This window comes from Seriola lalandi, unplaced genomic scaffold, assembly GCF_002814215.2.
Source record: "Seriola lalandi dorsalis isolate HSWRI2012SDOR001 ecotype SW California unplaced genomic scaffold, Sedor1 jcf7180002054657, whole genome shotgun sequence".
NCBI lineage: Eukaryota > Metazoa > Chordata > Actinopteri > Carangiformes > Carangidae > Seriola > Seriola lalandi.
Genome location: NW_019525210.1, coordinates 1,681,422 through 1,698,655, shown reverse-complemented (window position 1 = coordinate 1,698,655; position 17,234 = coordinate 1,681,422). Strand labels below are relative to the sequence as shown.

Sequence of the window (17,234 nt, the reverse complement as noted above, 5' to 3'; positions counted from 1 at the left end):
TTCGGCTGATTTTGTGTATATTCTAAAAGACATTTGTATTGAACCAATGTTGGAGAATGTAGACACAACAAACATGTACATATTGTATTTCAAGCATAGCTCCTTTGTCCTGGATGTCTAGCCTGACCAAAACATTGCTCTGTACTGCTGAATTTGCTCAGTCAACCTGTTATTGCATACAGATTACCACACACCCAACAACATTTTATTTGATCAACAATCTAGGGTGCTTAAGATGCTAAGACTCTCCGATTTGACGGGTGGGTTTTTATATGAAATTCATGCCTAATTAAGCAGCACTTATTTAAACGCTCTGTAATCATTATGATCTGAAAGTGCACCTGCGAGTCAAACTAGGGGGCTGATTTAACCCTGACAATTTCACATTCGGTAATTTCCGTGAGACGCGTACGTTTATTCGTCATGATGTCATTCTCGGCAAAACCCGCCCCCTTTCTCTTTGGAGAAGACAGTCGGCCATTTTAGGTTCATCAGTCGTCATTTCACATCGCTACAGTAGGACGGAGAACGTCAGGACTCAATTTCATCATATTGCTATTCCAACTGTAGTGGAGAATTGCCTACTATGAACTGAAACTCTTCCTAAAATCAAAAACAAGTAGATCCTAGTGAAGTGACGCATAAGCCAGTAGATTCCAGTGTCGAGTTGTAATTTTTTGCACCTCAATGTAGCTAGAGGAAATGGCTGTGGAAAGCATGACTGTCCATCCAAACTCCCCAACTACCAACCACGAACACAACAGTCTCCTGACTGACGAAAGGTCGAGTAATTCTACAATCATATTTAAATGAAATTATTTATTTGTCCTGTGCTTTTACACAAAAAGCCGGGGTTTCTTTTTCTTTTTTCTGTCAAAGGGATTAAATTCGCCTTTTCTGGAAAACGAGTACAGAGGTAAAGAACGCCATGTTTACACGACAACGCCAACTGGGAGGCCATATAGCACCTGGGATAACGTTATTCCCTTTATTTTATTACGTTATCACAATCAACGGTCAATCGACTCGAGTCAGCTTGTCTTGAGAGAAAAAAAGACGAGATCGAAACAGCTGATCAATTATACTTTCACCGCCATACTCGCCAATTCAACGGTTATAAAGCATCGGTTAATTACTTGCCCATTTTTAACATCTGTTAACTCACTAATTAACGTTGATTCAATCGTGTGTGTGTGTGTGGTGACAATAACTGTAATGCCGCAGGTGCAACAAATTCAAGCGATTGTCTTTTGCTAACTACGGGCCTGTTTTCAGGCTAACTTAGCAAAATTAGCACGTTGGCTAATGTTACCAACGAATGCAGTTGGCAAGAGAGCGGAAGGCTAAGCTAATGGCTAATGGTTTTGTTAATGATAATTTACTATTCTTTGGCGGTTCCACTCGCTGCATCGCTATATGAAACACAGCGTTTACTAACGTTGTTAAATCAGTAAGGGCCATTACAGTCTATCGTAATCCTTCATATCGGTTTGTTCATTTGTCTTAAACGTATCACTAACACGAAGCAACTTGGTCTACGCACTTAAAAATTGTGCTCGAGTCGCTGTCTTTCTACCTGAATAACACTCACAGGAAAACGTATTTTGCCCCTGAACACCTCTCGGTGATTGGGGTTTCTTTTCCTCAAGTCTTAAATTTTACCTATCTTTAAAATATTGACTTGTGAAAGGTGAAGCCTGTTAACTTACATAAGCTAACCTTTTAAACGCGTTTGTGCTTGTCATGTGTATTTGTCTAACATATCACTTTTATTCACAGTCGTGCCCACACTGACTCGTCCCAAACATCCACAAAAGTCCCCAAAATGTGTAAAACGTCTGCAAAGCATCCCAGAAGTGTTTCAAGTCAAACACAAAGTTCCCTTTTTCCACAGTCCCCAGTTGGCAAATTTGCTGTGTTACCCAGTTGGCCCCATTTCCAAGTCCCACAAACCCCACTAGTGTCCCTAAAAGGCTAGGGAAAAACTTTCAATGGTTTTGAGTGCAAAATGTGAAGAAAACCTGTCACAGTAAGTATTCCCCATTTTAATCATGGCCCTTTGCTTATAGAATTAATTAAGTTATGGACTCCACTGAGCTAATAATGTACCATAATGCATGGTAAATCCTTTGATTCAGTCATCCTTAATAGATGAGAATAATCTTGTGCTCTGTTGAACTTTCAGAACTTCTCACAGTTGTCTGCTGGTGTGGTGTGTTCAGAGCTTTCACAGTTTGGGTTTTAATGGATTTAAATGGAAACTTGTTTAGAATAGTTTACATGGATGACAGACACTGCACAGCAGGCCTTTACTGCATTTAGTGGTCAGCAGTACATTGATACTTGTGTAGGGTCCAATCAATAACTCATTAAGTAAATAACATTTTTTCCTCTCCTCAGGTCTGTTAAGCCTAAGTTGGTGTTGGTAGACTTACATTAACTAAAGTTTGCACTGACCTGACTTGTTCATTTCTTGGCTGAGCATAGAGCAGTCTGGAGGGGATGAGTTAGTCTGCATTTTAAATTATTCTCCACACTGGCACATTGTTGGCAGCAGCTTATGTGTGTATAGTATCTTTTTAGGCCAGAGAGGCCATCAGCTTGTGCCCATAGTGAAGCCCAGCCACTCCCTATTCACAACAACCTGCCTCCATAATACAGCCAAATCCCTGTGCTATGATAGACACTGTGTCAGGAGAGTTTTCCTTGTGCCGGCTCTGACAGGTTTTGATTAACAGGCCAGCTCAGTATCACATGCCAATAGTGAGATAGAGGAGTGACTTGGCTGTTGAGGCGATACTCCAGAGTTTGTGGTGTTTGGATTGAAAGCCGGCAGCTGGTGCAGAGCAAAGAACCTGTCAGAGTTTAGCAAAGTGCTTGAGGCAGGGAGATAAAAAAACAACAACTGACAAACAGTTTCAGTGTTAAGATATTTTGAGGAAGAACACATTAAGGTGGTTGGTATCTGATATCGAGCTTTTGTGTTGAGTAATTATTGTCAAACATTGCTTAGTGTGTATATATTCATACTTTCAGAGCTACTTTGCATAGAATGACAGAGGTTTTGGATTTCACTCTGGCTTTTGTACCAGGGCAAAATCAAATGGGCATGAAGACAGATTTTATTGTTTGTTCTGGATTGTGTTCTGCAACAAACGGCTGATAACAGGATTTCGTACGTGGAGCAACTTCAGGCTTTATACCAGGGTGCTGTTCTAAGAAAACAGGTTAACTAAACTATCTGTTTAATTAACCAGAACTTACTTCCTTAAGCAGGTTCCTGATAGTTTCAGTCTACGTAGTGGTTTCAGATGAAGAAAAAAAATGTACATTAACATTTGATATGACTTGAATATGATGATTTTACCAAGTTTGTAAAACAGTTGTGTACTTGGCATCACTTTTCATTTTTGTCATCCACTGATGAAACAAGCTCATGACTAGCATTCTCTGGTGGATTTGTTTCTGAGTTGATGTGGAGATGTTCGTAGCTCTGCTGCTGAGCGTTTAGTTTGTAACACAGAGATGAAGCACAGATTATTAGGGCTGATTATCGTGCTCTCACCAGAGGAAGCTCGTATGCTGAGGATGTGGTGCGGTGCAGTGAACCCATAGGGTGCAGCTGACATTTTGCCTGAAAGCAGGTCGACTGCAGCAACCACCTGCTTTGTCTCAGTTCACTGTGTGCTCGATGTGGGACAAAACATGTCTTTGAGGAATTAAATATTGTACTGCAGTTGTCTTGTCGATGAATCAGATCAGCCTGACCTCAGGCCTCACTACCAGCCTGCTTACATTCAGTGCTTGTCAGCCTACTGTGGGTGTGGGCCTTTGTGGGAGAGCCAGGACATACTCACTCAAATAGGGAGTGATTAATACTTTGTCTCTTCATTGTCACTAACATTTGACCCCTACCCCAGCCTGCGCCATAAATCATGCCACGTCCTCGCCAGTGAGAATGGCAGACAAAACAATGTCCAGTCTGCCCATGGCAAGAATATTTCTGCTCAGTAGCTGGTTTTGGTTTTGTTCGTTGATAAAACTGGCTCCACTTCTCACCTTGTCCCTCTCACCTTTTGGTGCCATGGTGGCCTGAAAGGAAGTAAAACACAATACTTGTTTATAATAATCCCAGTAACTTAATTAGCATGAATGTAAAATCCATTAGTGCTTTTGGATTCCTTTTAGTAGTCTACAGCGAACATTTACATTTCTTTTAATCTTTTTAAAACCTCACTCTCCTTTTAACTTATCCTCACTCTATGTTGCCTGCTCTATAAGAAGAACAAAAAATATGAGACAGCTTGTGTGGCTGATGACACTGAGAGGCAGTGGTGTCGGCTACACTGAAGTTACAGTATAAAAAACCACACTGCAGTGGAGCTTGTGTTTTTGTGTCTTCTGCTGATTTGGATGTTTGTGTGTTAGTAAGTTAATATATCCCAGTGTTTGCAGAAAGTGCTTTTCAGTCATGCTTGACATTTCAGTGCTGACTCCTCCTGGGTTACATGATGAGCAGTCAGTTTTTGGAGATTAATTGCCTCACTGTAGGTCATTTTTTTATATACACTCTCTGCATATGTGAAGTATTGGCATCTGTGCAATTTTTTTTTACCTGTAGTTTAAACAGGCAAGCGTCTGTGAGAGATACAGGCACTGTGTAAATACACCTGGCAGAATCACAGACACACCAAAAAATACAGTCTTTCTACAATCCTTCTGTTCCCACCTGACACGAATCACCATTCAGGCACAGTTGTTGAAATCACACCGACATTTGTCCGTCCCGCAGTGTCAGGAGTTCTCAATACATGGCTCTGTGGTGGTGTTTAGTGTCAGAAATGTTCATGACAGAAAGCAATGAGTGCTACAGGGATACAACTCCATTATTCCAAGTGGGGCTCAAATTTTATTAATTGCAGATTGCCATTAATCTATGTTCTTATTTTTTTTTAACTACAAAAGTTATAAACTATTACTTCACCTTAGTATTGTTAGTGCTATTATAGTGCTGCCAACCTGAATGATGTGTTGCATCTTGAATAATATCTCAGGGATCCACTCAGCTGTTAAATGCTGAGATGTTACTTGAAACTTAAGAAAACATATTTATACATTTCTAAATCCTTGTTTGAATCACAAAATGGCAGAACCTGATAGTAATGCTGCGTAAATGAATCCCCCTTAAACGACTTAATATCTAATGTTTGTTAACTTAACCAAGCCTCTGTACTTGTTTTCCTACTGATTTAACTGTGACCACTGAAAACAAACTGGTTCTAATGTTTTTCCAATTTTTTAAAATCATTTTATCATACATGAATCATTTTAAATATATGTCCAAAAAACTTCAGATGTGGCTGGTGTAGTGAGCCGCTGCCCCTGAGAAGATGAGATGTATGAACGTACATTCTGTCCATACACAGGCCAGAGGATGGAGAGCTGGAGGAAGGCGAGCTGGAAGATGATGGGGGAGAAGTGGAGGAGGAGGAGATGGGTGGAGGTGCGTCTGCAGCAGCAGGAGGCGGAGATGGGGGCGACGAAGCAGGCGGAGGAGGTGAGGCAGGAGGTGAAGCGGCCGGAGAGCGTCCTCAGCGAAGTCGGGAGCGCCACGCCAGCAGCGATTCTGACGACGAGAGATCACACCGCCGGAAGAGGAAGAGGAAGAAAGACAGGGAGCGAGAACGGGAGAAGAGGAGGGCCAAGAAGAAACGCAAATCCAAACACAAAGTGAGAATGAAGACAACTACAGAACTGAAAAAAAACCACCCACCTCTCCATACCGCTCTGTCTTTATTTAAAGTATTTGAACTTTTGTCTCTTATATCTCTTTCCCTGTGCATCTCTGCTTTTCGCTCTTTCTCCTCCAGCGTCATGCGTCCTCTGATGACGACCACTCAGACTTCAGTGATGACTCTGACTACAGTCCCAGTGAGAAGAGGAAGTATAGAGAGTACAGTCCCCAGTACCCCCCTGCTGTAAGTCTATAGAGTCAGCCCTGTCCTCACTTACATTGAAATATTGACAAGTTTATCTAGATCAAATATAAAGAATTTCAGCACTCTAATCTACTCATACGTTTACCCATCTCTAGTCTCATGGAGGCTATGGCGGCTCAAAGAAGGGCAGCTACATGAAGATGGACAAGCAGGGCTATGGAGGCTACGATGACTATGAGGAAGACAACTACGAGGGAGAGGAAGAGGAGGACATGGGGGATGAAGACTACGACGACTTCACCAAGGAGCTCAACCAGTACCGCAAGGCCAAGGAGGGAGGAGGAGGCCGCGGCGGACGAGGTGCGTCCACGGCCGTTTGGTTAAAACTGTTGAAATTGAAAATTAGACTTGATGTGCCACAGATTATGCTGTATGCTAAATATTTGCCCAGCTGTGTATTTAGTCTCAGTGAGTTCTGAGACTAAATACAGTGGATAAAATGCCTAACCTGGGATACACCAGACAACAGAAAGATATCTAAGGCCAGGTGTTGTGGAAAGGTCCTCTGTCTTGGTGTGAAAATGTGAATTTATTTATACTTTAGAAAAGTGTTTCCTATTAAAGTTTTCACTGACCTTTTAGGATAGTTGTGCCTCTATGTGACAAATGCTTAGTAGAATATGCATCACCCTGTACTTGCAGTCAGACAATGGAGCCTATGTGCAAAAACTTTCTTATCAATTCGAATTCTGTTGCTGAGTCACTGACAGTCTCTCATACCTCCGTAGCTCACTCTCTTTCTCTGTGTGTCTCCGCAGGGGGCAGAGGTCGCATGAAAAGCCAGAGAGGCCGTGGAGGAATGAGGGGAGGAAGGAGGGGTCGAGGAGGCAGAGGAAGAGGTGGACGAGGTGGAGGAGTAAAGATGGGAGGAGACAATGACGATGGCGATGGATATGGAGACGACATGGAGGTGAGGTTTAGAACTCAGAATGAAGCCTGTTGTGTATTTGCTTTGGTGAAAATCCAGAGAACACGTTCTCAGTCTGTTTGATTTGCTGTGTTTTGCGTATTTACACAATGGTTGAAATATATTTCACATGGAAGCATTCCAGTAAACAAACACCAACACTGACAAATCAAACCCGTTGGTGGTCTTCATAGGAAAGGGATTATTTTCCTGTTAATGGAATAATGCTCTGTTTTCATTTCCCAAAACAAACCAAACTAAGAATACAAATGATTTCTTTATTAGACAAATTATTGATTTAAATAACTTTGTACACTTCACTGTCTAGCAGCCAGCTACACTCCAGCCACCATCACTCAGAACCGTTTGTCTTGCTTAACAGATATTTGGAATAAGCTGCTTCACGTCTTGTTCCAAGCTGATGCTGAAGTAATAATTTGAAAAGAGTTGACTGAGGCTCTGGTCAGATCTGGCATTAACATGTCTCCAGTGACCACTTGTGATCAGATCTCATTTCCCCGCTCTATATGCAAAATGAACAGGTGTGCATAGTTGTTTTTAGACAGTCTGACTATGGTAAGAGAGAGAGAGAGAGATGCAGTGCAAGCGCAGGTTGAGCGAATCATTGTGCTGGTAACAGCTTTACGGTGAAATAAAGTTTTAGCAAACAGTAAAATATTTTCAGTGGTTCATTATGAAACTGTTGGCACTAATGACACTGTCTCAGAGGACGTCAGTAGAGCAGTCGATCCGTCACTGTGGCCCAGGACACATTTACGTTCTCACTGCTAAAAGAATGTGGACACACGTGGACCAGACCACCTCTGAATGAGGTCTGAGTGATCAGATCTAAAATGTGTGTTGTGTGGTGCGTTCACACCTGAAGTCAGAGCTGTCCACTTGTGATGGGATGTTAACACCAGGTCTGAACAGGGCCTAATTGACACTCATTAAGTGACACATGCTAAATCTGTCTTTGCAGTATGTAGAGGACGATTATGACAACATGGGGGATGATGACTACGACGACTACTCAAAAGAACTCAATCAGTACAAGAAGTGCAAAGACAGAGGCAGAGGTGAGTTCAGACCTCGGGGGGTTGTCTGTGATTTTTCATCTTTGTTTCTCTTGGAGAAATGGCTCCTTCTCTTTCAGAGGAAGCAAGCTGTGATAGTGATGCACAGGGTAACCTGTGGACAACACTGATCGCTGACAACATGTGTCTTCATGTCACACCTGTGTCTGACAGTGCTGACTATCTGTCTTTAATTTCTGCCCCAGGAGGTAAAGGAGGCCGCGGGCGAGGCAGAGGTAAAGGAGGGCGGGGTATGATCAGAGGAGGAAAGGGTCGAAACAGAGGGAGAGGAAGAGGTGACATGGGAAATGATGATGACAACAACGGAGACATGGACAACGGGGTAAGGCTTTTGTAGTTATTAGATCAGTCTGAAGTGAGCCTGATACTGAGTCTGAAACAAATCTGATGCTTCAAAGTAGATCAATACAAATGTGTGTGTGTGTTGGTTTGTGTTTGTGTATTTTAGGATGGAGGTGATGGACCAGGACTAGGGAGGAGGAATCAGAATGAAAAACATCAGGATAAGAAAGGAAAGGCCATCTGCAAGTACTACATCGAGGGGAGATGCACCTGGGTAAGATGCCATGAATGTTTGCTGATGCGTTTGTTGACCGAGTCACAGTTTGGACTAAATAACATGGGATGTTTTGTGATATTAAAGCTGTCTTCATTCAAACGATATTTTTCAATTTTTTTTAAATATATTTCAGTGTTTCAGTTGCTTTTCCTACGTGCCCACATTCAATAGAAATTCACAGTGAAGTTGTAGTTTTCTTTGTTTTCATAATTAAAGTTTTTGATGCCACAAATATGATACAGATTCCTGTAAATGGCTGGACTCTGAGGTTGTTTGTAACCCAGTTTTAGTCAGCAGGAACTAGCCCGGTTAAAGATCATGAATGGATGTAGACTTACAAAAACCCTTGGAGCATCATATTGCATTTGATACCAGGCTACAAAACTAACTCCAAACTCCACAGTTCTCTCTAAGCTGGCCTCTCAGACACACAGATCTCATTATAACCTGCTTTAACCACCAGGGGGACCACTGCAACTTCAGCCATGACATTGAGCTGCCGAAGAAGAAGGAGCTGTGCAAGTTCTACATAACTGGATTCTGTGCCCGGGCCGACCACTGCCCTTACATGCATGATATCCTTTACTAATGACCCCACAGAGAGACTCTATTAGTTTAAGAGAAGTCAAATTAAAATAGTCTCTGTTTGAATAGAGGTAATTAAACAGTTTGCATGAATCTTTTTGTGAGTGTTTCCCCTTGACTCCCACGCTACGTGAATTCCCCTGCAAGCTGTTCCACACCACGGGCAACTGCGTCAATGGTGACGAGTGTATGTTCTCACATGAAGCCCTCAATGACGACACTCAGGAGCTGCTCAACAAGGTAGGATCCTGGGACGTCGAGTGGCCTAAAGGTTAAAGTGCATACCACATAACTGTAATGTACAGGGTTTGATTCTCTGCTGTCATATCACTCTCGCTCTGCCCTTTTTATTTACTGCCTCTCTCTAGACTCACAACTGTCAAAAAAAGGCAAAAAAAACCCCCAAAGATAATAGAACTCACTTACCCAGTTGCCAAATCACTCAACCAGTTTCTGTGAACTCTGTAGATATTTAAAAATGTTTAAAAAATATATTCATAAGAGTTTTATGTATATAAGTTATTTAAAGAGGTTTGAAGTTGTACAGTTTGCAGTTCATAAACAGAAACCTTATATAAACATTGGGTTTATGGTTCATAGAAAATATTTCAGATGCACTTATCAGTGGAGTTTTGTGACCTTGTTTTCTAGATGCTGGCAGAGGATGCAGAGGCTGGAGCTGAGGATGAGAAGGAGGTGGAGGAACTGAAGAAGCAGGGGATCAACCCTCTTCCCAAACCCCCTCCTGGAGTTGGCCTCCTCCCCACCCCTCCTCGGCCTGTTCCTGTAGACGCCAACACAGGGGCTGGGGACTTTGGTGGCCCTGTGGCAGGTGACTTTGGGGGTCTTCCTGGACCTAACCAGGGGCCCATTTCCAACAAAGGACCGCCAGGACCAGGGCCTGTTCCTGGGCCTAATCCTTGTGCTGGTCCCCTTGTCCATGGCCCTGATGGAAGTCCCTTCCAAGGCGGGCCCCCAAATCCTAACTGCCCTCCTCCCCACATGGGGCCCCCACCTCCTTGTTCTGGAGGGGGAGGAGGTGCAGGGAAGAAAATCCCCTCGTTGTTTGAGATTAAAGTTCAGCCAACAGGACAGCTGGCTCAGAAACTGGCTGTCAGGTAAGAGTTCAGGAAACAAACTCATAAAGAATATATATACACACAGTATACACAATTATAGAAAATGTAGATGGAGATCTTATCCAGTTTGGGATCAAATAAAAACATTTGTAGATTATTAAAGGAATACTCTGCAGAGTCTCTGTCTTTAGAATATTGAATACTACCTGTAGACTGAAAATGTCGCTCTCAACATTTTTAGGTTTCTCCTTCACTAGAAATAGCTGCTGTATTCAGCATGGATTCACAGCAGCTAAATGGTGCCTCTCAAGCCTACAGGCGATGAGTGTTTATCAGTGAAATGACACATATTTTTTTAATGTAACCAGCAACTAAATGAAAAATGAAAGTTCATAGCTCTGCTAAAAGATTCTTTAAAGTTTATACAAGGATAATGATAGCACGCACGTAGTTTTTGTATTGTGATGTAGTGTGATAGCACTAACCCTTCAGTCACCCATGTTAAACATTTTGTTATTATAGACCCCAGAAGATAGGTATGGTTCAGACCACAGACCCCCATTCAGTTTCTTCTATAGACGCACCACATGTGGGGGATACAGTAACAGCAGGGAGACTACGACCCAATCAGACGCACTAACTGTTTATTTTAACTGAGAATAATAAACAAATGGAACTTCCTGGTTCCCTACTCTCCCTTTTGTATCAGGAGCCAGACTCCCAGCGGCAACCAGGGTCAGACTGCAGCACCTGGACCTCAAGGGGCCCCTGGAGCCACCCCTACCCGCTTCCCTGCCCCTCCAGGCATGATGTCCCCTGACATGCAGAACATGGGCCCCAACCTTGGGATGAACCAGGGGCCACCCAATATGGGGCCTGGCGGACCACCCATGATGGGAGGATTTGCATCTGGCGACGGACCCCCACATGGAGGTCCTATGCCCCCAGGTCCTAACCAGGGTGGAGGGAACTTCTTCAATAACTTCTTCAATCAACAGGAGGGAATGAACATGGAGGGAGTGGTACAAGAAGGTGAGTGATTCAAACCTAAAACCATGTTAGCTTTGAAGTAATTATTTTGAATGGCACACAGTGTTTTCAGGTGATGGTAGCAGAGTTACTGATTTTGTACTAATCAGTACACTCACTGTTCCCTCTCAGGTGACAACTATCAGGGTTTTGCTGGTATGGACGAGAGAGGAGGAGGAGCAGGGAAATTTGGTAACCAGTCAGGTGGTCAAGACAGCTCTGCTAATGGAGCGTCAGCCAATCAGGGAGGGATTTCTGTTCCTGACTTCCTGCCTCCAGCACAACGTGTCCTGTTCATGAGGATCCAGCAGAAGCAGCAAGAGGAAGAGGATAGAGCACGCAGGATGGCCGAGGGAGGAGCAGAGAAGACTAGAGACACTGAAGGTAGAGGAAAAGCATTTCTGTGTACAAAGCATTTGTCGTTCCTTTGTCATAGTGAGTCATTTTCCTCGTTTGCTTTATGGTTATGTCATTGGCCTTAAAAACTTTCCTCCCTTGGCTAAAACTCTATATTTGGTCTTCAGGAAAGTTGTACAAAAACCTAAAAATACTGCAGATGTAGAACCATGTCTTCACATTTAATAGAACACCCATATTTTTGTTATACAGAGGTAAGTGGTAATCTGCCACTGCCTGTTCAGCAAGTAAGAAACTGGTTAACTTTATTTTCCTTCAGCAGTGGAAGTAAATGAAGTGAAGATGACAGCTAATGCAAACAATTCCTACAGGTTGATGACTTACAAACTGTCGGTACAAAGGCAGAGTTGGGACAAGCTGTGTTCCTACACCCTCTGATGCATTATTAGGACAATACTGTACAGCTGGAAGTAGTTCTGTATGTCGCTGTCAGAACAGTGAGAGAAAGGCGGGTAACAAAGGAAGACAGACTGGTTGGTCAGTGATTCATCCTACAGCACAATAATGACCCAAAACGTTAGAGGGAATGAGCTCAACCCTGCGATATGCTTCACATGACTGTGGTATTGTAAGTGCAGTTAAAGACCAACATCATATCATGCATTGTGATTATTGTAGGCATTTGTTAAGTTAATGCTCCCGTTCACAGTAATCTTGCACAGATGAGACTATAAGCTCTGTGATCGCTCTAATCTTTTTAAAGGGCAAAATAAATGTTTCACTGTTATTACTATGTCTGTTAGAAGTTTGCACAGTGTGACGGTGATACTGTTCAAACATGTCACACTCTACTGATCACTCTCCCACCTTCCCAACATTCAACACAAACCTCAGATATGATGTGTTTAAAGATTCCTTGAAGGTTAATCACTTTGTGAAGTGTTTGTTTTGTTTAGTTTTCTAACAAACTGAACTCCAGAGTTAACACCAAAATATGTCCGCTGTCTTTTCCCAGGTGATTCAGGGAACTGGTACTCCAGTGAGGATGAGGACGGAGGTGGTAGTGTGACCTCAATCTTGAAGACACTCCGTCAGCAGACGCAGGCTCCTCAAAAGTCTGATGGCCCACCAAGTGACCCTCGCCTGCAGAAGGCCTCCCCCGCCAACCCCCCAGCTCGGCCAGCAGACCCCCGCTTGGCTCGGGACCCACGCCTGGCACGTTCTGCAGAGACAGGCCAAATCCCCGACTCCACCCACTCCATGCCTGCTCCATCTTCCTCTGGACCCCCTGCAGACCCCAGGTTAGCCCGACTAGCTGCTTCAGGTGGATCCGCCTCCCACTCACCTCCTGCTACTAAACAAGAACCTCCTCTGGTCTACAAGCCCCCGCCACTTACAACCCCAGCAGCGGAAGAGGAGGAGACAGAGCGGGTTCTACGGGACAAGCCAGTACCGATTCCTCTGGACCCGCTCATGGGCATGGCTCTGAGAGACCCACGCTCTCAGCTGCAGCAGTTCAGCCACATCAAGAAGGATATTCTTCTCCACATGCCGGCCTTTTCCAAAACCATCACCTGGTCACCTGAAGATCTCCTTCCACTCCCCATCCCCAAGCAGGACTTCCTGCCCCTCCCACCAGGCATCCCTCCTGTGTCCACTCTAGACCCACGTCTGTCCCGCACTCAGCAGCAGCACCACGCACCGCTCCCTCACTCACAGCCTCCTCCTGTACAGTCTCCTCCCTCCTTGGACGCACCTGCTCCCTCCTCCTCCACCTCCTCCCTCCCGGACTTTGAGCTTCTGTCTCGTATCTTGAAAACTGTCAACTCCAGCCCGTCCCAGACACCCTCCCCTCCTCTGTTGCCCACCCCTGCTGCCCCTATGTCACTTCTGGGTCCACCTCCCGCAATGCCTCCTGCACCTACAGAAAAGCCTGCTGACCCCCGGGTGGCCCGTAAAGTCCCCACAGACCCCCGTCTCCAGCCACAGAAGTCAGCAATGAAGCAGCCATCGGATCCAGCGCCTCCTCCTGTCCCCTCTACATCTCCAGCAACAACATCTAGCTCCCCCCCACCTACCATCGCCCCTTATGACCCAAGGCTGCTCTCCTCAGGTGGAGCAGGGCGTGGTGTGGGGGCTGGGGCACCAGGGGGAGCCAGTGTGCTGAGCAGCATCAGTCTGTATGACCCTCGGACTAACAAACCAGGCAGCCCTGGTACCAGCGGTGGCTCTAACAACTCCCCCAACTCAGCAAGCACAGAGTCCAAACCCAGTGAACCCACGACGGGTAAAGCCAAGTCCAAGGAGCCCCTGTTTGTTCGGAAGTCTGCGTTGGACCAACCAGAGCCAGAGAAAAGTGGAGAGCAAGGGACCGATCGATACAACAGCTATAACAGGCCCCGACCCAAGCCTGCACCCTCGCCTAACTCCACGGCCCAGGGAGGGCCTGCTGCAGCCGGGGCAGCTGCAGCTGGAGGTCAGGGTGCTCCTGGAGCCGCTCCAGACCAGGGGCCTGCAGGCGTTCACAACCTGCCAGTGTCCTCGCTATTTGGCGTGGTGAAGCAGGCGACCAAGCCTGGTGGGACAAGTAGTCCTTTTGGAGGAAACAGCCCGGCGCAGCCTGACCAGGCGGCCACAGAGCAAGACAACGCCTCACTGAAGGACGTTTTCAAAGGCTTTGACCCCACAGCCTCACCCTTCTGCCAGTGACCCACTGACCTGGAACCATACAGCCCTTCACGTGGTTGGCCGTTGGCTTGTTTTAACATTTTTGGACACTGAGCAGATAAGTGAAAAGGAGAGAGCACTGAGGCATCTGCCCGTAAGACTGGTTAAGACAAACTCTGTGAACAAACTGATGCGACGCAACATGTTTTATGCACACACAGACATCCTCTACAGAAGTGTTGCAGATTCAGATTCTATAAAAGACTCATGGGTTATGGGAAGGGTTTAAAACTAAATCTCAAAATTTCTATTTTAAACAAAGTTATTGATGTATAAATAAATATATTCTCGTCATCTCAGTGCTTAATGAAAAAAGTTCAGACAGCAGCAAAAACATATTTGTATCACATTTTGTTTCATTATTTTTTGCATTTCAGATCCTCAGCTCTGTGTTTTTTTTTTGGAAATCTTCTCATCTATAAACTGTTTGATGTGCTCGTCTATATTTTTGGCCAGTTAAAGTTGGCAGTTCTCTTGGCAACAGAATGGACAACATTTTTTTCTCAAATCTTCACAAAAAATATTGCGCATTTGTGATATTTTTGTGATGAAAAACAGCACTGAGGCAACTCTTTTAACACTGTTGCCGAACCATATTTCCCTCTATGTTACAGCATTCAAAGTCGTGTTTATTCCTTTTAGAAACTGTCGAGTTTTGTCAAACAAAAGCTTATGTTTTGTCATTGAGCCACTGTGTCACATTTTCTGCAGAAACACTTGCAAATACCCACACTTAAATCTATATTTTGCTTGATTTGTTTTTAGTATTTATTTTTCTACTTCTTTGCACTGTCAATTTGTGTCCTCTGAGGGTTGTTATTAATATGTGGCTCCTCCAGCTGGTTATATACGGTTTCATTTCAGGTATTTAGCTCTTACCCAAAACAGGTAACTCTGCTGTTACAGGAAGTGACCTGTGACCTTTTAGTACCGCCTCTCTACACCACTACACCACTGCTGTTCCTTTTCCCCACTAACTTATATATTCCCTTTAGCCGTCTTGTTGCTAAAAGGAGAAAAGGCTTTCAAGTGAACATTTTGTTTTATCAGTCTGTGAAAGTGGAGAGCGTCCAGTTCATAAGTAACAGCTTCTGTAGCTTTAAGGTATCAGACATTTGCTGCTCCGACTGATTATAAACGCATCACCACGTCCCTCTCCAGTGGCACATTGTAGCTATAGCTGACGGTTAGCCATAGCATCAGTGGTGTTGCAGAGACATTTAACAAGTTTGTGTTTTGTTTTCTTTCTCTGCTGAAAAGACAGTGTTGCCCAAAGGTTCAGTGTGTAATTGGACAGCCCTGGTCAACATGAATCTGTTTTCCCACCGTGATTCACTGATTCACTGATTCAGAATAGAAATCCTACAGGATGTGACTGCAGATTTCTGAGGATGGAAAAAAAAATTGCAGCCTTACAGCATCAATTTCCAGTGTAGTGGTTGGTGGCAGTGTGACAATCATAAACTAGACTTGGACCTAATTTCAGTCAATGCATAAATGTTGCATTGAGCTGTGCAGGTGCTCCGTCTACTGTCAGTCTGAGCTCTGCGTAAAGAGAACATGGATTGTGTTAAAAAAGAAACATTCAACACAAACTGAACATGTTTCTCTCTCTCACAGTGGAGGAAGTGCACACTTCATGGTGGACATGTTGTTAGGATGAGTTTTTTTTAATTTTCTCTCCAGAACATCCCTGACTAGTTTCCACCTTACACCATAAACAGTTGAAGTCAGAAGTGAGTGCAGCATCTGAACCGGGGTGAGGGTAAAAAATTCTTTCCCGTTTTGCCTGATAAGCTAGAGATTTCATCTCCAGGCTTGTTTGAGAATCTTTAAATGTGGGGTCACTATCATGGAGCTGATAAAGGTTTTTGACCTCCAGAAGGTTAAGATTATACAACAGCTGTCAGGTTCATTGTTGGCTCTCTTTGTGTATAAATGTTGATCATTTTAATTTATTTTTTATACTTGGGGTAAATATACTTCCTCACTTGTCATTTTTGAACTGAATCGTTTTATATGTCCTGAATATGAAAGTACCACTCACCTCAGTGGGATGCAGGCAACCTGTGACAGTGTGAAGAGGAGAAAGACATATTTTTTTATTTGGTTTTGTGTAAAAAGACTCAACTAACAAAAGATTCACTATTTGCTCCCTCCTGCCAGGCCTTCAGTAACCCTGTTAGGAGTGTCAGCTATAGCAAGTGTGAAAGTTAATCTTTATTTGTTCCTTTATGGCTTTGTTGTTTTGTAAATTTGTTTCATGGTTTATTTTTCTCTTGCTATGTAAATTTGACCAGTATCCCGTCTTTGGAGGAGTGGAGTTTTTTCTAACTGTACACTGTAGGTGAGGTTGTCAAAGTATTTAAATAAAGTTGATACATGATCAATTAGTTATAACTCTGTTTTCAGTCATTGTTTTGATTCATTTGACCAATTTATATCTCTTGTGGTCGTGAAGCCAAAATGAATAAACATTTCCTTTCCTCTGGCGTCATCCTGAAGCTAAACATTGCATTTTTAGCTTCGCAGTGATAAAGATCTGAGAACAGCAAAGCTTTCTGATGTGAAACAGGTATTACAGCGTTTGTGTGGTGATAAATTTTAAGTCTGTTGACAGCACGAAGAGCTAAAGATGTAAAAGCTTTCATGTGTCTCCTCGTGACGGAGTAATAAAATCTATTTCATTTTGTTCCCTTGTCATCTAAAATGCAGTTTGAATGTGATTGTGTAGTTTTCATTTTTCCTGTGTTTTCTGAAGACACCTCTTGCAAAGAAACACCAAATGCTTATTTTAAGCAACCAGACGGGTGGGGTTTAGAAAATCAGGACTATTCAGGCACACTGAGTCAGTGGTCGCTGAATTGACCTTTCTTTTGTGCGACTATTTGAATG

The 17,234-nt window shown here is 43.7% G+C and overlaps 1 protein-coding gene across 1 annotated transcript; it reads left to right on the top strand.

Annotated features, from left to right (window-relative positions):
* The first annotated feature begins 486 nt into the window (after positions 1 to 486).
* Positions 487 to 16,739, top strand: zc3h4 (zinc finger CCCH-type containing 4). The gene is made up of 14 exons (XM_023420768.2): positions 487 to 782; positions 5,427 to 5,730; positions 5,871 to 5,978; positions 6,095 to 6,299; positions 6,758 to 6,909; positions 7,889 to 7,985; positions 8,189 to 8,325; positions 8,452 to 8,559; positions 9,026 to 9,137; positions 9,278 to 9,387; positions 9,799 to 10,265; positions 10,936 to 11,258; positions 11,388 to 11,639; positions 12,628 to 16,739. Exons 1-14 carry the CDS (start codon positions 703 to 705, stop codon positions 14,319 to 14,321), a joined length of 4,149 nt encoding a protein of 1,382 aa, XP_023276536.1. The 5' UTR covers positions 487 to 702; the 3' UTR covers positions 14,322 to 16,739.
* Positions 16,740 to 17,234: the final 495 nt, after the last annotated feature.